Here is a 23188-nt window from a genome sequence, read left to right on the forward strand (position 1 = left end):
GCAAAGACCCACGGCTGGAGATGGTGGAACTCGCATCCTGCCCAGGGAAGCTGGGGTGGAATGAATCTGAAAACCAGTCTGTGGGAGGGCAAACACCTTTTATCCACCTACCTGGTGAATGTTTTCAGTGTTCCAGGTCAATTCTTCCATCCTGAACTGGCACAAAAGGTTGAAGTCTTATGGAAGTTTGGAACCTGAATATTAAACAGAAAGGTTCAGCTTGTTTGTGTGTGTGACCATTTTAAAGTTCTGTAACTTTTTTACTACAGTGAGTGTATGTTTAAAAAAAACACAGAAAAATATTAAGTAGCCCTGTGGATTATTAACATTTCAGACTGAATTACTCTGCTCTGCACTCCAACTACAGTCAACCACCGTCAGCAACTTTTCTGCTTGTATTGTCTCCCAGCACACAGACCGGTATCTGGACTCTGGGTAATTAGGTGATAACCCATGTTTCCATGCTGCTATCGCTTACTCTGGTTACACATTGATCCCTTCCCTGGTTACACCACAGTTCAAATGCGGAGGACAAGACAGGGCACAGCCTTGTTGTGCTTCGGGTCAGACTTACCTGGTAAACATTGTGACACCGTTGGAACAAAGTCTCTTGGCTTGGGAACGGGAAGCAAGCCTGCTGTTCTGCTAGGCAGCGGGAGAAAAGATATAATTATTTTGTTTATTGACACTCCAGAGATGCAATTGTTTTGATTTTTATTTCTGAGCTGCTGTAAACAACCCTACTAAATTGAACTTCCGCAGGTGTCTCATTTTGGAGCAAATGGCTTTCCATCAAATTATTTTTCAAAAGTGGAATGGTGATAAATAGCATTGCAATTTGGTTTAACTTCAAGGTTCAGAGGATACGGTCAATACCTCTGAAGAGAGGGGATATCTAGAAGCGAGCTATATTATTGCATAGGCTAGAAATTCTAATTCTCCACTGCCTTTCCACTATATAAATGCATGTGCTACATACACTGTGTGTTGTGTAAAATAACAGGCAGCCTTTGCCTATACCGCATTGTTTCAAAAACCACTAGTGTGCATGTTTTAGTGCAGGTTTTTTTCCACAGACACCCACATCTATTCACTGTAGACCCTTTCACATGACCAGAAAGATGCTGCAAGTCCTTGGCCCGGAAGATAACACGACCTGTTTAGGTTTCAAAATGTTTCTGCTATAACCGCTCTTCCGTTTCTTTTCCTTGTGACTGCGTGGTTACCAGCGTATTTTCTCAGTGCATTCATTTCTCCTTGTGTTGTACTTGTTGTGGACATTTCTGAACTAGGCTATTGGCCCAACCCATCACCCCATTATCCCTCAAGTCAATGTCCTGAGGTGCAACTGAGTCACTTGCTCCCAGTGACTCTGGAGCTGTACATTTGTGAGTGTTATCGGAGGAATGCTGGCCCAGAATATCTTACAGATCCAATGCCAGGACTAGAAGGGAAAAGTGATAAAAGTGAAAAGTTGTGTAAACGGTCGTGGGTCATTTAAGTCAGCAGATATGATTTGCTCCATATGGGGAATGATTAAGCTGAAGAAGTAACATTTTTCCACTCAGTCTCTGTGTCTAAAGCTGTGTGAAGAAACAATTCTTTGCTTGAGATAGGAAAGAACTTGCAAATGGGGTTGCTTCTGTTTCAGCTGAAAGCAGAGAGATGTTCTGCGGGCCACGGGAAACCTGTGGCCACAGGAAGCGGCTCTGGGCAGCTGCCAGCCAGCACCTTGCCCACAAACCAACCCCAGCCAGGCAGAACCGCTGTCTGTACAGCAGTGTTTCCAGCCGCAGGCGGGCGATTCGACCTGCGCAAACCTAAAGTACCACGGACCTGGTCTGCACTTATCCTGGGCCTTGTCAAGACGCTTATCCAACCCTGTTGTCTTGTGAGAGGCCACCCCTGTCCTCAGTGGCATCTTCCTCCCCTCAGCCTTCTGGTGAGGCGTGTCGAACACCTGCAAATGTGGAGGCAGGATAGAAACAGGAAAGAATCAGAGAACTGTTTTGGTTGGAAAAGACCTCTAAGATCAAGTCCAGCCATAACCCACCCCTGTCCCTGCCCCATGTCCTGAGAACCTCATGTCCGTCTGTCCAGCCCTCCAGGGATGGTGACTCCAGCACTGCCCTGGGCAGCCTGTTCCAATGCCCCACAGCCCTTTGGGGAAGAAATTGTTCCCCAGATCCAATCTCAACCTCCCCTGGGCAACTTGAGGCCGTTTCCTCTGCTCCTGGCGCTTGTTCCTGGGGAGCAGAGCCCGACCCCCCCGGCTCCAACATCCTGTCAGGTAACGGCAGAGAGCGCGGTCTCCCCCCTGTTCTCCACAGCAGAGGAACAGCTGCTGCTCATGGGTTTCTGAGGCGCAGCCGCGCTCACCGGCTTCGGGGTGACTCTGAGGCCTCTACCGCCTGTTTCACCGCCCCGCGGCACGTCCCGCCTCCAGCCTGCGGGAGCCGAGGTGCCCCCGGGGGGCCGCGGTGCTCCACCCGAGGCCGCTGATCGGCGTTCGGCGCCGGCCGGAGGCTCCGCGCTGCGGGCAACGACCGCGGGTGACCCCGACCGGGGTGGGCGGGGCCTCACGGCCTTCCGACCGCCGGCTCAGCCAATTGCGTGGCCGCGCGGGTCTTTCGAGCGGGGGCGGAGCGGAGCGGAAGGATACGCCCCTTTCTGGGCGGGGCCCCCGCCCGGCGCGAGCGCTTTAAAGAGGCCGCACGTGGCTGCGCGCGGCAGCTGCTGTGGCGCCGCGTGGGGGGGTCGTCGCGCGCGGCTCCTGAGGTAACGGCGCGCGGTCGGTCCACGCGCGCGGCCCCGCCCTCCCCTCGCGACCGGCCGCGCGCTCCCTGTCCTGTCGCGACACGGGGAGCGCAGCGCGGGAAACCCGCCGGCGCCCACGCGGGACGGGACGGCCCCGCCCACCCCCGCGGGGTGCGGGTGGGCTGGGGGAGTGGCTGGGGGGGGGGGAGCAACTCGGTGGGCCCGATTCTGCCCGTGCCTACGGGGTGTCCCGAGTGGGGCTGGTGCTGAACCCGGCCTGTCAGGGGCGTCACTCACCGTGACATTAATCAGCCCGGCAGCTTCTCCTGACGCTCCTGTCACGAGTGGGGCGGCCTGGCCAACGGAGAGGAAATACCGTGAGTTTTGGTGAGACAACCCCGGGGTCTGTGTGGGGCTGACCCGTCCCTGGTGAGCATCCATCGCTTCCCGTGGGCGGCCGTCACCGGTGACACAACGTGAGGCGAGCGGAGCCCTCAGGGACCCGCCGGTACCCACGTGTCTCCGAGCACACTGTGCCACTGAGGGGATTTCCCACCCGGGGCAGGTGCAGGTGGCAGCAAAGAAAACAGCAGTTTGGGAAAGAGAGCCTTGAGTCACGTCCCTTGGCCAGGACGCGGCGAGAGCCGCACCAGGCGGCTTCCTGTGGGACGTGCAGCTGAACAGAATCCTCGGAAAGTGTTATTTGAGCTCACAATTTGCTCAACACATCTCAAACTAAGAGAGATACAGGGTAGTCTGGTGTATACGATAATTCACATGTTGAAGGGCCAAGTTTCACTTTTGGGGGAGATGTGGAAAGGCGGTGAGATGATGTGGCAACCTCCTCAAGCTGATGTGCGCAGTGGTAGCTGGACCGGATCAGCCGCGGCGCTTTTACCAGTAAAAAGAAATGAAATCAGCAACAGGAAACTCAGTGAGCTGTGCTGGGAAATGTCAAGGTGGCTCGTGAACATACTCAGTAATTTAAATTTCAACTGGTGTTTTTGAAGCTTTGTATGTATTTCAAGCAAAAGTGTGTTCAGAGCATATTAGAAATGAGACCTTCACTCCTGTCCTATTGACTGTCATGCGGTTGCACCTAGTGATTTTGTTTTGTCAGTGAAGCTTTGCAGCGGTTTCAGTGAAATTGTTCGCCAACTTCCATTCCTTCCAGGACACAGTGTTCCCTCAAGCTTTGTATTTAAATGAGTTAAGTCGCTGCACGGGCTTAATGAAAAAGTAGGTTTCTTTCAGCAGGTTTTTGGGTGTGTTTTGTGTGTTCTTCGTGTTCTGCACAGCTGGGGCGCATCACGGTGTGTGAACTCTGGGAACAACATGTGCCAGGAGAGGATCGTTCATGATCCCGTTCACCCCAGTGAGCTCTGGTGAGCGTTAAGCCTGGCTTTGGTAAGCATTAAGCCTGGCTTTGAGTGTGTGTGTGTGTTTTCCTGGGGCTGTGCTTGTCACTAAGCACCTGCACAGGAAGGGGTTTGTTGCAGAGCTAGTGAGAGTATATATCGTCAAATTTTTTTGTTTCTAACCTAAATTTGTTATATAAAATGCATGGTTGACTTGGGATTCGTCTGGCCTGCATTCACAAGGAAAGTTGCCCAGCCAGGTTGCAGTTCAGCTTTCTGCTTCATGCTGCGAGGGGACCTGGGTGCTCAAAAAGTTCTGCTGCTGCCCTCCAGACCCCAAGGGCCGTGATTCCATCCAGGCTCCCCTTAAGGAGCCCATCCCGCTGGATGTGATGGTGACAGTGACATCCTGCTGCGTCTCCCTGGGCTTGCAGGTTGTGCAGCCTCATGTCCTTGGTCTTTGTGCTGCTTGGGAACCTGCTGTCGGGGTCTTGAAGAGCACAGGCACAGCCAGGACAGAATGCAGTGATGGTTTTCCACCGGGAAGTGCTTTTTTCCTTCTGAGCGGCTCAGGGTGCGGCACAAACCCACAGCCAACGAGCCGAAATGCTTGTCTGGGAGATGAGGCTTCTGCCTTTTGTTGCCCGATGTGTTTCCAACCAGCACCTGCCGCCCAGGAGCTATCAGGGCGGTGCTGCGGCATCACTGGCACAAGGACACCCCCACCTGCGCTAGAGAGCAGATGGCAGGAGAAAGGCTGTAATTAGAGAAAGGCTTCCTTCAGGAACTCGAGAGAGCCGTCAGCTCCCCGTTGCGGGGTGCTGGGAAGGAATGTGGGTACAGAATTGCAAAAGGGGGTCAGGTCTGATGACAGCTCGTACGGTACGTTCCTCCTCCCTCGTGTCTCCTTGAGCAAGAGGGGTGGTGGTGACACCCCCAGCGGGCACTGTGGCCGGCACGCTCGCGCTCCTCTGGATGTGGGTTTGAGTTCCTCCAGGCTGGGGAGGGAACTAAAACCAGGTTTGACAGGTCTAGGTGGCTGCTCTGTAGAGATAGTGCCTGTGTCTTTTTTTCTCACAGCTGTCACATGAAAAAATACTCAAATAAATCGCTCTGGTGTTTTGGCCGAGAATGGGGGGCTGGGCAACATCTACCGATCATCTTGGAGCTTCAGAGGTGGGATTTCTGGAGACATCCCGTTCTCGGCTGCTCGTGAATGAAGCTGGTTTTGCATTGTGAATTGTAGCTCGCAGCGGTGTGTCCTCGCGTAGACGGGAGGCGGAATGTGCTTTCCTGGGCTGGAGGCAGCTCTGCCAGTTGTGAATTAACCTCCAGCCAGAGAGAAATTCCTTGAAACAATTAAAACTCAGCCTGCCAAGTCATAACCATCAAATGCTTTTGACTGTCAACCTTAAATAAAGCTAAGGTTGCTTTCAGCGTTAGGAAACACTTTGTTTAGGTGACGAAATCCCCTAACGACAAGATAGGGAGGGCGGTGTAGGAGCCCCGGAACACAACAGCTGCAAAAACGCTGATTCTTATGCAAATAGGTAAAATCTCTGGGGTGTTCCAGGGCTGTGTCCCCAAACAGGGACCCCAGACCCTTGGGGTGCCCCAGGCTGGCGGCAGGTGTGGGGCCGGAGCTTCCTTAAGAGGCGGCGTGTGGGGTGAGGAGCCGCTTCCAATTGCGAGCCAGGCAGCACATGACATAAGATGCTCCAGATCTGCCTCCTGGGCGCTAGTTTAAAAATAAAGGGTATTCCACGTCGTCCTTAGCGCTGGTCCGGAGCGGCTGCGGGAGGAGAGGCGGCCATGCGTTGTAAGGCTGGACCCGGAGCTCCGCGGTGGGGGGGTTTGGGGCTCCATGGGGGGGTTTTGGGGTCCGTGGGCAGGTTTGGGGGGTCTGAGACTTGAGTGGGAAGGTTTAGGGCAAAGGGAGCGTAACATTTGAATTGTTAAGCTCCCAGGGCTCTCTCAAAGCTGTGATTGTCATGCTTGTTTTGGATGTGGGATGGGTGTCTCATGTACTGCTGATCAGGGTTGTTGAATGAACCGAGCACAATGTGGAGTGTGCTGCGTCCGCTCGGAGAGTTTCCCATATTTCACACACATACAGCAGTCTCCACTCCCACCTGCTTTGGGATCATCTCGGGCAGACGGCTGCATCAATATAAGCTGCTTTCGCTGTAACGTTTGATTGTATTTTAATTTTTAATACCTGTTTTTCCAGGGACGATGCTGTGTGAGTCAGATGCACGCATGGCGCTTGCAGAACCAGTCCCCACGGCTTATTGTAATTCAGATCCTCAAGGGAACGGGGAGGTGTCACTGGATGATGTACTGCTCCACTCGCCAGCGAGGTTTGTCTAATTTAGGATTTTGTTTTCTCTGTGTACATAGGGTATTGTTTGTATCCTATCATGTTTACTTAGATTAATTAAGCTTTTCTTGGAAGAAGTCTCAGCCATTTCTTAGTCCTTCCAAAATCCACAAGCTGCACTTGCAACCTCACCCTCTCAAAAGAAGAGGAACAGAATTAAATTTGCTGTACGTAGCTACCACACAGAGTTGTGAGCTTGAAGCAGCCTACCTTTAATAAAAACTTAAATCACAGGAACAGCAGAATCTTCTGTGTAGCCAAAAATCACCTCTTGCGAAGGAACTTTGCATAATTGTTAATTGGGAGGGCACTGATCGAATAGTTTGAATACCAATAAGTAGGACGTTGTTTGTGAAGTGTTGCTGGCCTGTAAACAGAGAGGTGTGCTGGGAACAGCTTGTGAACAGGACCTACGCTGATTTATATCAAACTCCTGTTTGTTTGGCTGGAAATTTAAGCAGCCTCTTAAAGAGCGTATTAGTAGTTAAGTGTCTATATCTCACCACACTGTAATGGGATATAGCTGAAAAAAAACCTCTACGTCTTTTTTTTCAGGCTTCATTTGAATTACATGTAGTAAGGGGGAGAAAAAGATGACGTAATTCACTGGAAGGGAAATAGCTGGGGCTTTTTTTGCTCATATTATTGGGTCATTTGCCTGCTTTGATCATAAAAACTGGTGGAGCAATGGTGCAGAACTATTGCAACTGAGGATTAATCTGTGCTGGAAAATGCTCTCAGTAATGAGGAGGAACTGTGTAGTAGGGAACATCTTGTAATCCCTTTGGGGGAAATAAAGAAAAAAATTGATTTACTTCCCTCTTGTTTCTGGCTTGCAGATTAGATGGGAGAAGCAGTTCTGCTTTTGAACAGCACACTGGAGTAGCCATGTCAAACCTTCTCTGTGCCTTAAACCTTATCGTATGCTCAAAGCAAAAATAGCTGACTATCCCCTAGAAATTCAGAGGAAAGGTAAACGAGAAGGAAGCGATTTACCCCTTACACTAAAGTTCTTGTTGTGCTGTGTGCTAACTTGTCTTCTCTTTGGTCTGGTAGAAAGGGAAGAAACAGCCTCAAGTTGCACCAGGGGAGGTTGAGGTTGGATCTGGGGAACAATTTCTTCCCCAAAGGGCTGTGGGGCATTGGAACAGGCTGCCCAGGGCAGTGCTGGAGTCACCATCCCTGGAGGGCTGGACAGACGGACATGAGGTTCTCAGGACATGGGGCAGTGCCAGGGCTGGGTTGTGGTTGGACTCGATGATCCTGGGGGGCTTTTCCAACCCAAATGATTCTATGACTGTGATGTCAAGGGTGTGCAGCCCTTCTAGAAGACCTGGGAGCCAGTGCCAGGGTGAAACCTTTCAGCAAGCATGGCCGTGGGGAAAACACCTACCACTGGCATGAAGAAACAAACACCTTCACCGTAGCCTGAAGCAAATGAGTGACCCCAGGAGGGCTGTTTGGCAAGGCAAGATTGAAATTTGGGTTCTCTGGAATATAATCTTGGGTCAACTAAAACTTGAACCTTAGTACTACAGTGATGCTCTGAGCATCAGCAGATATTGATCAGGGCAGGGGAACAAACGTCACCTGCCTGTGAATCGGAGGGTGGGATGTCCTAGAGAGCAGGGCACAGAATACCAGATCTCACAGGGTCTGGCTTCCACCTGGTGGTGTCAAGTGGGACATGTGACTTGATTATTCCTCATCCTCAACATTTATGGCTGGGAGAAGGTTTCTCTTGGAAAGGGATGGTGGAAAAACACTGTTCTGCAAATGTGGGCAGGTGGCATCTCACCAGATCTTGCAAGGATGAGAGTAAAAGGCACCACAGGACAAACCCCTGGGCAGGAGCGTGGCTGAAGCAGGCAGGGGATGCGCCTGTTCCCGTTTCTTCACAAACATCTGGTGGGAGCCCGATGCACTGACTTTATTAGGAATGCTTAAGAACAAGATTTCCTGTTAGATCCATTTCCTGCTCTTCAGCTGGCCTGGCCCTCCTGCAGGAAACCTCAGGGGTTTCCCCAGGGTGACTGGCCAGGAATTGCAGCTTTGGAGAGAGGCCCCTGGCCCCCCTCCCTTAAACTCCCATCCTGCAGATGGGAGAAAAGCACCAGCTCCATCTGCCCCTTCCCAACCTCCTCCTCGCCACTGCAGACTCGTTGTTTCAGGCAACTAGAGCAGATCTCCGGTGCTAAATTATCACTGTTTTCTAGATGTTTATGAGTTCTTCTGCAGCCTGTCTGCAATGATAGCTGCACTTAGGACAACATGCACTGGTCTAAAAGCAGTGCAGACAGTTTGCACACTCTCTGAGAGCAAGCAGTTTTGTTGCCATAGCCATGCAGGCTAGTAAAATTAATAAAGGCACTTGCAGAACATCAGGAACCACTTGGACATCCAAGGACTAACGTAATTAAGCGCTGGAGCGAGCCTAAGGCGTTCTTCAGCCCGTGTGCTAAAGCTTAGCCAGGGCTAATTGCCTTTGCTTTGCAGAACCGGGGAGGCCCAGAGCACCGGGACAGTTGAAGACACCGAGATGGAGGGAAGTAAGAGAGACACACTTGGTTCAGAAGGTAAGTGGAAAGATATTTTAGTTTGTGTGGTTGTGCATACAATTGTTATGGAAATGAGAGAGGAATTTATCGAACCAAAACAATGGAAGAAGTAACTCAAATTGCAGAATGGTCTGTCCAGAAGCCTCCTGATGTTTGACTTTCAAGCACAGGTGTGCTTCAGGGCGTAAAATAAGTAGTGTTGTTGCCTTGTGCTTATCTGCTTTCAGTCCTCCTTCAAAAACCAAAAGCGCAGTGTATATGATTGTTGTGGGAAGCTGCCACCTTAGCTGTACAAGAGCTTTAGGGCAGCAGAGCAGGTTAGAGATGGGGGATGTACATGGAAAACGTTTAACAAAACTTTGAAAGTGCTTCAGCGGCTTCATCTGTTAGTCCTGATCTAAAGTACTGGGAGTTGTATGGCAAATTTCCCGAGAGCAAAGTCATAAAACTTGGGTAAGAGTGGGTATAATGACATTTTCTTTCTTCATTTGATACTTGCATTTATATGTTTGATACGGCGGCAAGGAATATCTATATATGAGACGCTGAGCACGTTTCTTTCAAAGCAGCCTCTGCACCTGCTGGCTCCCGCTTGTGGACCACGCAGCGCGACGGGGAGGTGAGGCTGAGGATGGAGGAGCAGGGCATGGGCAGCGAGCCTCCCAAGACCGTGCATGAGCTGTTCCAGGAGGCCGTCCAGAGATACGGGGACAACTATGCCCTTGCATCCAAGAAGGGCGGCCAGTGGGTAAAGATGACTTATAAGAAGTACTATGATGAGTGCTGGAAAGCGGCCAAAAGCTTTCTGAAGGTGAGTTTTTGTTGAATTCTGCTCCGCCTTCATGTCCAGTTTAACTGCTGAAACAGCTATGGTCAACTGTATCTTAAACCTGCGCATTTTCTGAGCGTAGGTGAGTCTTAAAGTGACATTGAAATACCTGAACATGCCATGAACAGCTTGGTGATTACCACCGTGTTCTTGTTTGAATTTCTTACAAGTTGCTTACAAGTGTGTTAGAAAACATTTCAAGAGAGTTGTTTGAGGTGTATGGCAAAGCTGGACAATGCACTTCATGCAACATGTCAATTCTAATCTTTCTAGGAAAAGAATGATTAATTTTCTCTGCTTATGAATCAGACTTAAATGTCAATACTGGTTGAGGCTTTTACCTGTACTGTTGAGGTGTTAAGTAGGTGTTAAGGAAGGTGTTGAGAGAGAAACCAACATTACCTGTACGTACTGTTACCATTATGGAGTCTTATTTCTTGAAGTTAAGTCTTTTTACTCCTATGGTGGGATCTTCCAGTCTCCACACTTCATCCCTGCCTGGGATGAAACCAGAGAATGGCTGAAGGAGATTAAAAACTGGGACATCAGCAGCTGGGAGTTGGTAGCAAAGTGCCTTTGTTGTCGCTGGAGCTTGTTGCTTGTGTCTATTTTGATATCTGGCTACCTAACCTGTACTAGATGACAAAATATCTCAGTGGGTGTTGTCGAACTTAACCTCTCCTCATTCCCAGCCCAAAGGGAACTCGTAACTACCTGGACTGCAGCTCTATAACCCCGTTAGTGTCAGTGAGCTCACCATACCAAGCGCAGACCTAAACAAATCCTCTTTTCCTGACTACTGATGAAGTGGGACAGTGTCTGATGTGAAACTTAACTGGTTCCATATTAGATCTTCCGAAGTGTTTCAATGTGAATTACTGTATATAATAGCATGAACTTCTCCCTTGACATTGTCTTCGCAGCAGAGATCTGTAAATTTAAGCACTCCTCAAAGGGAAAACAAGATTGCTGATTGTAATCTCATCTCTTGTTTACAGCTGGGACTGCAGCGTTTCCATGGCGTGTGCATCTTGGGGTTTAATTCTGCGGAGTGGTTTATTGCTGACATCGGAGCGATCCTCGCAGGGTGAGGAGCAGTGCTGGCTCTCGACACACGTTTTGCTTTAGCGTTCACAGTCATTTCAGTGTTCGCGTGAGAAGCAGCTTTTCATTCAAACCAAACCAACTGCTTATATTTGAATTTCATTGAGATGGCTAGAACATGAACTTCCTTTGTACTTCGTTATGAATTAATGGGACAAAAAATCATTTTGATTAGACAGGTGCTTCTCTCAAAATAAGATGAACGGTGGGTTAATCCAAAAGTGTATTTGCTTATTTAGAATATGATGGGAAATGCCAGAGCACTGCATTTTGATAGCTGAGGCATTTTGGTCCCTTACACCACTTGGACATTTCCCATGCCCCAGAACAGAGCCTTTGCTCTTGGAATTAAGTCCCCTGCTTTCTGTTGTTATTTTATGTGCTATTCTTCCTAAAGTTTTCTCCCTGTTAAAGTTTGAAGTGATCTGACTTTTGCCAGCAATTCTGCTTATCCTCTAATTCTATTTCTTTTGTCTTTCTTCTGTAGTGGACTTGCTGTTGGTATCTACACTACAAACTCTCCCGAGGCCTGTCATTATGTAGCGGACAACTGCAGCGCTAACATTCTGGTTGTGGAAAACCATAAACAGCTGCAGAAAATCTTAGAGGTAAATAGACTTTGTAAATGGCTGGGGGTGGCTCCAGCATCCTCTTGGCAGATGTGCGAGGGAAATAGCCGAGGGAAACGCTGGATCTGAAAGCAAGAGGTACAGTGGCTGAGCCTACTCGGTGTGTTCCCTGCGCAAGCCAGAGGAATAGTCACTAGTGCTAAATCTCACGAGAGGTTAAGTGGTGGTTCCACAGCTTAAAGCTTCGACCTTAAAATATAAGAAGCCAAAATGAACAACTGAGCATCCCTGGGTTGTTTGGCAACATCCCATTCCAAATGATTAATATCTCTAGGGAGGCTTCCCTGCGCTCTTTCAATAACGCAGATGAGATTCTCTTAACTTGACTTAAAATGGCAATTGGAAGTAACATGTTAAGTGGTGGGTTACTTAGGCTTGGAAGGAACAAGCAGGATTTGCTCCTTCTCATGAATTTCCCTTCTTAATGCAGATTCAGGACAGACTACCTAATCTGAAAGCTATTGTCCAGTATGGGGAAGAGCTGAAAGAGAAGAGGCCAAATCTGTACTCTGTAAGTACCGGCTGTCTTGATGACGTGTAAATACCGGCTGCGTTCAGTTCACGGCTTGCAAACGACCATCACCTTCCACGGGACTGTCATCGCGGGAGCCTGTGGTGGTTTTAGTGAGGGATCGCTTGCTTTGCTGAAGCAGCAGGCGCCCAAACCTCGCTAATCTGTGTTGCAAGGCAGGGTGTTCACGTGCCCACTGCTGCAGGGCAGCCTCAGCTCCCACAGCTACTCCAGCTTGGTGTTCCCAGTGAGTGCCAGGGTTGCTACAGAGCCAGCCACCTTCCTCAGGCTGCATCCGCCTCCTTTTCTGCTTTTCACCACGGCTCTGTGGCAGCCAGAGAACATTATGGGGCTGACGGTGCATATTTACAGCCTCTTCCAGATTCTGCCAGAGGTTTGGTTGTAGGAAGCAGTTTCCTTCTCTTCATGGGTAGCAAAAAGTTTAATTTCACGTGCGAATGTGAGCCAACAAACTGATGGAGCTCTTCTCTTTTATGTACACAGTGGAGTGAGTTCATGGCCCTTGGAAAAGATGTTCCAGATACTCAACTCCGCGAAGTCATTAAGTCGCAGAAGCCCAACCAGTGCTGTATGCTGGTCTATACCTCGGGGACAACGGGACATCCCAAGGGAGTCATGCTCAGCCATGACAACGTAAGCATCTTTTCGTATAAATGCCCATTCTGTGACCTTGGCTGGGGGCTGAGACCAGGGAAATAAAAATCCCTGATAGAAAGACTACAGGATGCCGTAGACTTGTTTTATGAGCTGTGTGTTCTGTGTCGCTGCTCGATGCGCCGTCACCGAACGTTGCTCTGGGTCTCGTTCCAGCTGACGTGGACGGCGGCCGTGGCGGGACGGTTCATCATGCACTCGCGCGATAAGGAGAAGCAGGAGCGGGTGGTCAGCTACCTGCCCCTCAGCCACATTGCTGCACAGATGGCAGATATTTGGTTGGCAGTGACGTTCGGTGCACAAGTTTTCTTTGCTCAACCAGACGCATTGAAGGTAAAAAACCCAAACAAACAGAAGAGAATAAAAGTCCTACCCCCATCCACCTGCTTGTAGCGGGCATGGGTGTTTTAAAACAACCGTGGCTGACTTACCTCCTGATTCTGAAAGCTGTTTATTTGTGTAGTGACCGACTGCTCCAGTTTAAGGGTCTGTTGGTCACTCTGACCTTTGTCTTTTGACTGTGTGTTGCCAGCAAGGCTGAGCTGACCAAGCGCTTGACAACCAGAGCTTCCCGGTGTCTGTCTCACCTGACACCAGCTCTCCACCCCAATGGCTCGGTTGAGCAACGTTTGCTCTGTCCACATTGCCAAATGCCACTACTCTTAAATCTACTTGTGTCCCGAGGAGAGCGTGATTCTCCTCTCAGTGCTGTGTCAGCGTTGACACTGAAATCCTCGACCCTTGTTTTCTTAAAACCCCTTTCTCTTGGTGGCAGCGCAGCTGCAAATGAGCAATTCCTCAAAACCAATGGCAAAGTCAGTCTTAGGCCTGGCCTAGTGACCAGCACTGACCCAACGATGTCTAGATTAAAAGCTGTGTTAAATTCTGCTTTGCTCAGGGCACCTTGGTAGACACCCTGCGGGAAGTGAGGCCAACGGTTTTTTTGGGAGTTCCTCGTGTCTGGGAAAAAATTGAAGAGAAGATGAAATCCATCGGTGCAAAGTCGTCGTCACTCAGAAGAAAAGTGGCATCGTGGGCCAAGGGAGTCGGGTTGCAGACAAACCTGAAGTGGATGAACGGGTAACTATGAACTACGCTTAATGGCTGTTATGAATTTGAGTATTAGGAGAACTTTGCTATCAGATCAGATGTATCCCATGTAACAGGCTGGACTCATGGACAGTAAAAGCCAAAGGTTGGACCTGAGGGTGAGCAGCGAGGGCTGGAGGGGGAAGTAATTTACTTGTTGCTGAATAAACTAAACCAGGGGAAGATGAAAGGAGGAAGGGGGAGAAGTTCTACTTTGTGACTGAGATCTTGCCACCATTTGTCTCCTGCAGGCGCTCTGAAGTCCCAGTGAACTTCCACATAGCCAGGCACTTGGTGTACAACAAAGTGCGAAAGGCCATTGGGCTGGACCGCTGCACAAAGTGCTACACGGGGGCTGCTCCCATCACCCGAGAGACGCTGGAGTTCTTTCTGAGCCTGAACATTCCCGTGCTCGAGCTGTACGGCATGAGCGAGAGCAGCGGGCCGCACACCATCTCTCTGCCCCACGCGTTCAGGCTCACCAGGTAAACACCTTGTTGAGCAGAGAGATGGTGCCAAGAGGAAAAGCTGCTTTAAGGTTTCTCCTGCATCTGGCACATCTGTCTGGCCTGATGCAGTTTATCAGTGCAGGACAGACGTGGACCTGCTGGAGAGGGGCCAGAGGAGCCACAGAAATGAGCCGAGGCTGGAACAGCTCTGCTGGGAGGACAGGCTGAGAGAGCTGGGGTGTTCAGCTGGAGAAGAGAAGCTCCAGGGAGACCTTAGTGCAGCCTTTCTGTGCTTAAAAGGGGCCGATAAGAAAGATAGGACAGACTTTTGAGCAGGGCCTGTTGCGACAGGACAAGGGGTGATGGTTTTAAACTAAAGGAGGTAGATTCAGGCTGGACATGAGGAAGGAATTGTTGTCCCTGAGGGTGGTGAGAGCCTGGCCCAGGTTGGCCAGAGAGGTGGTGGATGAACCATCCCTGGAGACATCCCAGGCCAGGCTGGACGGGGTCTGAGCAACCTGAGCTGGTGAAGATGTCCCTGTCATGGCAGGGGGGCACTGAGGGAGCGGGAAGGGTCCCTTCAACCCAAACCATCTGTGATTCTGTGATCCCTGGAATCTTGCTGCCAGGAAACAGACACTGGGGAGCCAGTTCCTTTGGCCACATCTTGCAGGTGAAGAGATCTGCCAAGGGCAACAGCCATGTTACTGATATTTGACTTGGCCTGGATCCTCTAGGAACTGAGGAGGAATCAAGTGATTGATGGGAAGAAGGAAGAATTAGTAACTCTAACCTACAGCTCACTTTAATGTCAAATGAATTGGAACCGTAAGGCTGTGCTGTTGCTTTGAGTGGCTTGTTCAGCCTGCAGAGTAAACAGCCCTATCGGTAGAAGTTTGCTGCCAAGGACATAAATCTTCTCATTCAAAGCTCAGGTGTTTGAGAACAATGAGTGGAAAACACCAGGTGTGTGCTCACTGATCTCTCTGCACTAACAACTTCTTCTGTTGTTCCCCTTACACAAACAGATGCCTTTTAAGTCTGTAAGCTCCTTGCTGAAGCCGTTGCAATAAAAGGCTGCCCGGCTTTGTTCAGATGCTTTAGCTTGAGAGAGTCCTGACATAATCTCAGTCTGCTGCTCAGCCTTGAACTGAAAACAGAAATCAATGCCATGGCTTTGTGCTCGTGTTCTCTTTGAGCTGCGGAAGGGAAGTCCCGGGCTGCCGGACGCTGATCCATAAGCCAGATGCTGACGGCAACGGGGAGGTCTGCTTCTCGGGCCGCCACATCTTCATGGGCTACTTGAACATGGAAGACAAGACCAAAGAGGCGATCGATGAGGACGGGTGGCTGCACTCGGGTGACCTCGGCAAGCACGATAAAGATGGATTCCTCTACATCACCGGCAGAATCAAAGGTAACGCATCCCCTGGCTCTGCCTTGAGGTTCCACGGTGCTGCGACACCTAACCCTGCTCGTTATGTGGTTGTGGCTCGCACAGAAGAATATTTTAGATACTCCTGAATTTTAATATTAATATGGCTGCGGTGTGTTGTGTCACTGAGCAGGTGACCTGGTGTGTAATGGGAGTAGAGGATTGTCCTCTAAACCAGCGTGTGTTTGCACAACGGATCCTCTGATCTCCCGGGTGGCAGTTAAAGCTTTATTGCCGTGTTTTATGGCGCCGGACCCATCCATGTCCCTCTGGTTTCAGCTGGCTGGGCTAGGTGAGCTCTAAGAGAAAACAAGAGCTTAATGTTGTTATGAAAGGGGCTTGGGACACCGCTTTGAGCAACCCCAAACAAATCCAGTTTCATGCAAGACTTCGGTCATCAAAAAGAGAGAAATGGTCACGCAAAGGGGCCGCTTGAAGAGATCTATAAAAGCCAGTTGAGACAGGTGGGTTCTGCGGATCTTCAAGATCCCCGCTGCGCCTCAGCTTATTTTGTACTTCAGTTTCTGAACATCTTGGCTACCAACTGATGTCTCCTAGAGTCTAAAGGGACTGAGGTGCTTGTAGCCCACACCCCGTGTCCCTGAACTGCAAACGTCTCTGGAGCAGCAAAGCAGCTTTTGCAACGAGCCTGAAGCAGAGCCCGGGTTCGCTGGGACACAGACTTGCTATTCGGTCCAAAGGTGCTATAAAGTCATTTCAGATCATGAAGGAATAGGGAAAAGCTCCACGTGTCAATCCAGATTTGACTGTTTTCCAGAGCTCATCATCACCGCAGGAGGTGAGAACGTTCCTCCCGTTCCCATCGAGGACGCTGTGAAAGACGCTGTTCCCCTCATCAGCAACGCGATGCTGGTTGGAGACAAAGCCAAATTCCTCGCGATGCTCCTAACGCTGAAGGTAACGGGGAACGGGGGGGAATCTGCGGAATGGCTTTAGTTCCAGCGAGGAAGATCACTGTTACACATCACAGTGTATTCTGCGGGCAGGAAGTGTTGTAGCCAAGTTGCAAACAGTTGTAACTGTCAAGAAAAATGAGCATTGCAACTCGAGGGTCTTCTGTTGTTCAGGGCAATTCTTTCTTTCTGTACCACACAGAGCAGAAAGAAACAGAAGTAAAAGACCTAAAAACGAGACTAAGAAACGATTCTGCTTTTCTTACCCAGTTTTAGTATCTCCTGGCGCAGGTTGGACAGTAATAAGCTCATTAGCATGGAGGGAATCAAGTGTTCAACACCAAGTCACCTGTTTGGCCTTGGCTTGCAGTGCAATGTGAATGTGGAAACTGGGGAGCCAGGGGATGATCTGACTCCGGAAGCTGTTGAATACTGCCAGAAACTGGGCAGCAAGGCCACGAAGGTCTCCGAAATCATCGGCGGCAAAGACAAGGCCGTGTACGCAGCCATCCAGAAGGGGATCACGGCTGTCAACGAGAGAGCTGTCTCCAACGCCCAGAGAGTCCAGAAATGGGTTCTTCTTGAAAAGGACTTTTCCATCTTCGGAGGCGAGCTGGGTGAGTGCTGGGTGGGCACCGGGTCAGCCCGTCCGTGGGGATGAACAGACAACACACGCAGGATCCCCAGTACATGGAGCGGCTCAGCCCTTCCTTGCTGTGGCTCTTCCACGTTGGGGTTTTGGGAAGAGTGGGAGGAAGTCCCAGTTCTGCCCGGCAGAGCCCGGCTGGGCAGCGCTGGCCCAACGGCCTCAAGTTGCGCCAGGGGAGGTTGAGGTTGGATGTGGGGAACAATTTCTTCCCCAAAGGGCTGTGGGGCATTGGAACAGGCTGCCCAGGGCAGTGCTGGAGTCACCATCCCTGGAGGGCTGGACAGACGGACATGAGGTTCTCAGGACATGGGGCAGTGCCGGGGTGGGTTGTGGTTGGACTCGATGATCCTGAGGGGCTTTTCCAACCAAAATGATTCTATGAATCTACGACCCTTGGTTCTGCGCTGACTCTCGCAGGGCGGCTGTGCCGTTTGTACTCACGAGAGATTTTTATCCATCGCAAAGAGTCATTTTGAATTCAACACTTGTTCACGTGTTTGGAATCTTCCTCCGGGCTTGCTTCACCCTAATATCGCTTTGTGCCCCAAAACGCCGCCCCCTGTAGCCCCATCACCACCAACCTCACGCCGTCTTGTCTCCACAGGCCCCACGATGAAGCTGAAGCGACCCGAGGTGGCGCGGAAGTACAAAGAGCAGATTGCTCAGTTTTACGTGGACGCCGAGACGCCCGCGGCGCCGGAGAACGCCCTGCGGCAGTGACACGGAGCCCCGAGCCCCCCGGGCTCTGTGCAAATAAACCTCATCGTCCAGCCCTCCCCATTCACCCAAATCTATTTCATTTTGGCCCTCGTACTGCAGTGTGGTGAGCGTGGTCGTGCCGTGTCCTAATGCTGAGTATTCCTGTGGATGTTTTTGTCTTTCCACTTTATTTTTAAGAAGGGCAATGCAATGTTTACCCAAAATCCTTATTACTGTTGCGTTTTAACCAAAGTCTTATTTTCTGGAGCTGAATGTAAACCAGTCAGGAACTGCAATCTTCCTTATATAGCCCTGTCCTTCCCTCCCCCAGCGCGCATTTATCTGCATGCTGACGACATCCGAATTATTTAAATCTACCTGCAAACTGTCCTATGTCAAAGACAAGAATGCCACATGGCTGTGGGAACCTCATATTTGCTGTGTTCGTGCAATATTTTGAGTCTGTTTTCTCATTTTGAGTTGTAACGAAGCCATAAATCGTATTGTTACGTGGCCCGTGGTGTGAGTTTTCCGGAAAGCGCCTCATTTCTAAGGCCTTGTGCAAATGTGTGTGGAATCTGTGGGGAAACTGCAGAGCAGATGGGGTGGAAACCCAGTTCAGAGGCTGGTTCTGAAGGTCCATGATCAACTGTTCACCCCATAGAGGGGACCAGAAGCTCTTGCTGGTCTCTATGTGGTTTATATGGTTAATCCCAGTCTGCCCAGTGCCCGTTAATCCCCCAGTAAATGAAGGATTCGCTTCTGATTTCAAACTAGGAATCATCCTCTGGCAAAGGAGCAGCACGAGGGGATGGATCCTGCGCTATAAACACGAACGGCGCTGCATTTTAAACCTAAAACTCCATATCTGGGCTCAGAGAAATTCCCTGTTGCTGAAGGGTAACTCAGGTTGGCACCATCTGCAACCACCGGTGGTCTCAGAACCACCTCTGCAGTTCAAATGTCTAATAAATAAACTCTCTCTTGTTTGCAAAACAACATCTGGGCCATTGGGGGTTGAATTTGGGGCCTTAAATCCCGCGGTAGCGGGATTTAAGGCCCCAAATTCAACCCCCAATGGCCAAGCAGCTCTTTCCCCAACCCACACATATCAATGTCCTGTGCTAATAAGGGGATGGAGAAGCAAAACACAAACCCATTTGGACTTTTCCATCTTACTTTATTTCACTTTTTTTTCTAGAAAATTCCTCCATAATTCCACAAATTTACCAAAAAAAAAAAAAAAAAAAAAAGCTTAAAATTCAGGACGAACAATCCCGTAACATATTACAAACATGATTTTTTTCATCTCGAAGCGAGCTGAATTTCTTACAGCTGCGCAAAGGATTTCCTTTCCCAACACAACTTTTAAAATGCTCAAGTGCCGAGGTATTTAATACCTCGGGCTCTAGGCAGAAATACAGTTTAAAAATCATCTAGAAGAAGTTGAAGTACTTACAGTTTTTCTTTAGGAGTGCAAACTCATCTTGTCAGGTTTTGATGGCTATTTTCACGCGCCCCAGGAAAGCGAATACCGATGGGTTTTCACCTTTATTTAAGTCAATACTCGCCCGCGGACACAAGCGGCGACCCGGAGAACCCACATATGGGACCTTTAAACCTCGCTCGCCATCAAATCCGTTCCAAGATCTGACGAGATATGAAATAAAAACCTGCTTCTGGATTGTTGCATCCATCGCTTCGCTCGTTCCGCCGCTCCCACCGTGGAACCGGCGGCCAAGTCGTTGCACGGCCGTTTCCTCGGTGAATTTTTAATAGCAAATGTCAGTGATCGGGCTTCATACGTACGCAGACCGAGACAACAGGAAAACACTCCTGACCCCAAAGGAAAAGCCGCGTCCTGATCTCACCTCCAACACGATTCACTTCAACGACTCCGAACCCATCAGCAACAAGGTGAAGGACACTGAGGAGTAACAGAGTTCTGTCCGTTTACTCAGAAATAAAAACCATTATGGCTAGAAGTCTTTTTTTTTTTGTCCTTTTTTTTAACAACGCAAGCTACTACACATCCTCGAAGACCTGACAGCAGCACTGCCGCCTCCTTCTAGAGTACAACAATCCATCCATGCTCTCAAGAGTGACACAAGAACAAACACTTGATCCACAAATACCTGTACACGGCATGTTCAGAACAGCATTCAGCCAGCCTAGAAATCTACACGGGGAACTCGGCGCTTGGAACTGGAAGGGGACGCAGACGAGGCCCCGCGTCGAGCATCCTGGGTTTGCAGAGCCGCTCCTCCTGCGCTACCACGTACCCCGAGAAACAACAACTCTGTAGAACAACTAAGTACTTGCAAGAAACCTTTTAGTAACAAATCAGCATGTGCACACAATGGAGAAGAACTATTGCTGGGGGAACAATCCTAGCTCAGGTTTCCAAGGAGATTATAAACAGGCTAAAAAAATCCATGTGTAAAATACTTCGTATAAAAACCAAACAAAATTCCTATCAACGCTCATTCGACTTCACAAATAAAGTCGGTTCCAGGACAGGACGATGCTGCGGCCGCCGGGCCGGGGCGCTCCCAGCCCGTTCAAACTCCCTCCGGACGGGTTCGTGGATCAGCGGGACCGCCCGGCTCTTGGGGACAGAAGGAGGTGGCACCTCGGACCCCTCGGGGGTGACCTGGAGGCCACGCAGCCCCAGGACAAACGCTGCCAGGATGGGTGACACGGTGAGTCACCCGGGTGGGGAGAGGAGGCACAGACCTCGGGAGGTCTCGGCCTGGCCGCTATGGGGACAGGACACAGCGTCACCATCCCCAGGGCCACCAAGTTTGGGGCCGTCGCGACCACACAAGGTTTGTCTCCTCCGTGCCGCACACCGCGAATGGTTCGCACGTACCCACGGGTGGATGCGTGACACGTGGGGACCTTGTGCGTCCTGCTGCAGCCCCGCGGCCGCTCCTCTTCCTCCTCTTCCTCCACCTTCCCTGCGTCCCTCTGCACTCGGGGTTCCATCCAGGTTCGGCATCGTCCATCAAGAAAGAACAACAGCTGCGATCGCTGGTGTGACAGGGTTTGCACCTGGCATGAGCTTGATTTCTTTTTATATATATGTGTGTATATATATATATACACACACACACACACGACACATGAAAGATGGTACGAAGACAAAATTAATGGGAATCGGGTCAACATGACCCAACTCAAACAAGCTTATCATCATATTGCCACTTCAGTTGATTAGTTGCAACATTTCCATGATAAAGGACGGGGTAACCCAAAACAAGGGACGCGATTCCGGGGGAGCAGGGACAGCGAACGCCGGGTTCGGGAGGTTTGTTCGTGTACAGACGGGTCCCCGCGCCGCTGCCCGCTCAACGTTTGGCAAAAGCTTCCGCGCCAATTGGAAAAACTGAGCAATTCTTCAACAAAATACTGAATTTTAGAGAATGGGAGTAGTAGGGTTTTGATGAAAGCTCCGGGACTTTCCTCACAACACTTGCAAGTCAACGCTAGTTTAACGAGAAATATAATACAGGAAAGACTCTGGATTAGTGTTACTGTTTCCTGCTGTTTCTGGAACAGGCAGCGGGCGGGAGAGGGAGGAGGAACTGAACCTGACCGCGCTGGCTTTTAAACCAGCGTTTTCTCCCTTGTTTTGGTTTTCCCAACATACGGCCGCTACTATAGGGGCCACTGGAGGAGATTCCTCTTCGAGAACACAGAGCAAAACCGATCGTGTATTTTGGCAAAGTTATTAAACACTGACAAATGAGACGACGACGGGTGAGTCCCTTCCAGAGCACAAAACGTTCTGAAGTTGGCTGTTCAGCTTTCAGACACTAAAAACTGTCCACGAGAGGCAATTTGAACAAACAAGTCAAATCTTATTAAGCGCCCTTCCCCTGCCATTAGAAAACATTAACAGAAAAAACACACCCTTAAGATCATAAGACCCAACTAGGCCCTTCTTATACATACAGTACATACATATATATAATATATATATATATAAAATATACAGCTTACAGTTTCGTAGTCCTATTACAGTTAAAGCAGACTGAAAGGAGTGAGACTTTTTGTTTAGGAGCTCAGATCAACAAACAAGACATCTCAAAACCCGGGTGGGGACAGCAGGTTCCAGAGGCCTCCGGGGAGCTCGAACCGTCTCTGCCGGGAGCCGAACCGCGATGCCGGATCCCCGCGGCGCTCGGTGCCGAAGCGCGGCACAGCTCACCCGCAGCCCATCCAAACCGGGGTCTGTTCCCTTCTCGCGGAGCAGCAGGGCCCCCCGGAAGCTCCTCTTGTCATCAGTCTCTCGGCTCAGCTTTGTAAAAGCCAATTTTGCTTACGCAGCGCGGACGCTTCTTGGAGGAGATGGGACTCGCGGGAGCTCTCCGCGGGCTGGTCCCTCGATTGGGTGACAAACAACACCATCCACGCTTCTTCGCATCTCGGAGACGCCTGAAAACGTGCTCTTCAAACACAGTTTCTTGGAGGAAAACACCAAAAAAAGGTCGCGCTGTGCAGCTAAGTGCAGCACGTCTCTTGCTCCGCTCGGGGCCGGCGCCCAAGCGCAACGACGAAGCCGGGGAGGACAGACTCAGCAATACGGGCGCTTGTTTGAAGCCTACAAGAAAGTGCAGCTGGCTGTGCATTCATCGAGCATGGCTGTTCTCTAAGGCAGTGCTTCGGGTGGAGCAGGAGGAAAAGAAGGCCTAGTTCCGTGGGTTCGTTTCCTGGTACCAATCAAGGGGATCGCCGGGTCGGAAAGCAGCCTGCTTGCGACGCCAAGCGTCATGTCGCCACCGCCTCCAAGTAGCTCTGCAGCTTACGGACGGTCGTCTCATCCAGGGAGAAGAGGTCAAAGTCAAAGGTTGTGTTGGTGACGTTAAAATGCCCGGTTTCCTCAATGAGGTTTACAATCTGTGCGGATGAACAGAGAGCCCGTCAAGATTGAAGCACGGCCAGATGCAGAGCGACCCCCCCACTGCTCCCCTCGAATGTCCCGAATCCCCTCCCAAAACCGCAAACCGGCTCCTCCTGCTGCCGGACCAGGCACGTTTCCTGCCTTTTAAATGAGATCCAGAGCTCTGGGGCCGCTACCGGGACAGCGGAGGAAAGATGCGCAAACCGCACTTCTGCATCTTCTCCAACTAAAACATCGCGTGCACAT

The 23188-nt window shown here is 50.3% G+C and overlaps 3 protein-coding genes across 13 annotated transcripts in view; 1 reads left to right on the plus strand and 2 right to left on the minus strand.

The window, feature by feature from the left end:
- Positions 1 to 3153, minus strand: part of RFX2 (regulatory factor X2) — a 47498-nt gene extending 44345 nt beyond the window's left edge. For 4 of the 7 annotated variants that reach the window (XM_082072123.1, XM_082072122.1, XM_082072118.1 and 1 more), the window contains exons 1-3: positions 2380 to 2531; positions 1837 to 1960; positions 112 to 194 (exon numbers count right to left, since the gene is read on the minus strand). The gene's annotated coding sequence lies outside the window, so the exon portion shown is untranslated. Of the gene's footprint in view, positions 1 to 111; positions 195 to 574; positions 646 to 1836; positions 1961 to 2379; positions 2532 to 3054 lie in introns of those variants that run through there. The other 3 variants (XM_082072121.1, XM_082072120.1, XM_082072114.1) reach the window with 3 other exon arrangements.
- ACSBG2 (acyl-CoA synthetase bubblegum family member 2) lies at positions 2688 to 18550 on the plus strand. 4 transcript variants are annotated; one of them, XM_082072111.1, is made up of 15 exons: positions 2688 to 2778; positions 6346 to 6475; positions 8992 to 9071; positions 9620 to 9864; positions 10881 to 10969; positions 11474 to 11594; positions 12046 to 12126; positions 12631 to 12780; positions 12958 to 13134; positions 13700 to 13881; positions 14142 to 14375; positions 15539 to 15756; positions 16553 to 16692; positions 17059 to 17305; positions 17942 to 18550. In XM_082072111.1, the coding sequence occupies exons 2-15, from the start codon at positions 6351 to 6353 to the stop codon at positions 18055 to 18057; spliced, it is 2205 nt and encodes a 734-aa protein (XP_081928237.1). In that variant the 5' UTR covers positions 2688 to 2778; positions 6346 to 6350; the 3' UTR covers positions 18058 to 18550. The 4 variants fall into 4 exon arrangements, with proteins under 4 accessions (XP_081928237.1, XP_081928234.1, XP_081928235.1 ...); XM_082072108.1 differs by lacking the exon at positions 2688 to 2778 and adding an exon at positions 3718 to 3736; XM_082072109.1 differs by lacking the exon at positions 2688 to 2778 and adding an exon at positions 3718 to 3736 and having other exon boundaries at positions 9623 to 9864.
- A 1026-nt stretch (positions 18551 to 19576) lies between these two features.
- Positions 19577 to 23188, minus strand: part of MLLT1 (MLLT1 super elongation complex subunit) — a 28628-nt gene continuing 25016 nt past the window's right edge. For both annotated transcript variants that reach the window (XM_082072265.1, XM_082072264.1), the window contains exon 12: positions 19577 to 22938. In XM_082072265.1, coding sequence (XP_081928391.1) covers positions 22810 to 22938 — 129 coding nt within the window. In that variant the 3' untranslated portion in view covers positions 19577 to 22809. The remainder of the gene's footprint in view (positions 22939 to 23188) is intronic.

Source organism: Streptopelia decaocto (genome assembly GCF_964273445.1).
Source record: "Streptopelia decaocto genome assembly, chromosome: 24".
Taxonomy (NCBI): domain Eukaryota; kingdom Metazoa; phylum Chordata; class Aves; order Columbiformes; family Columbidae; genus Streptopelia; species Streptopelia decaocto.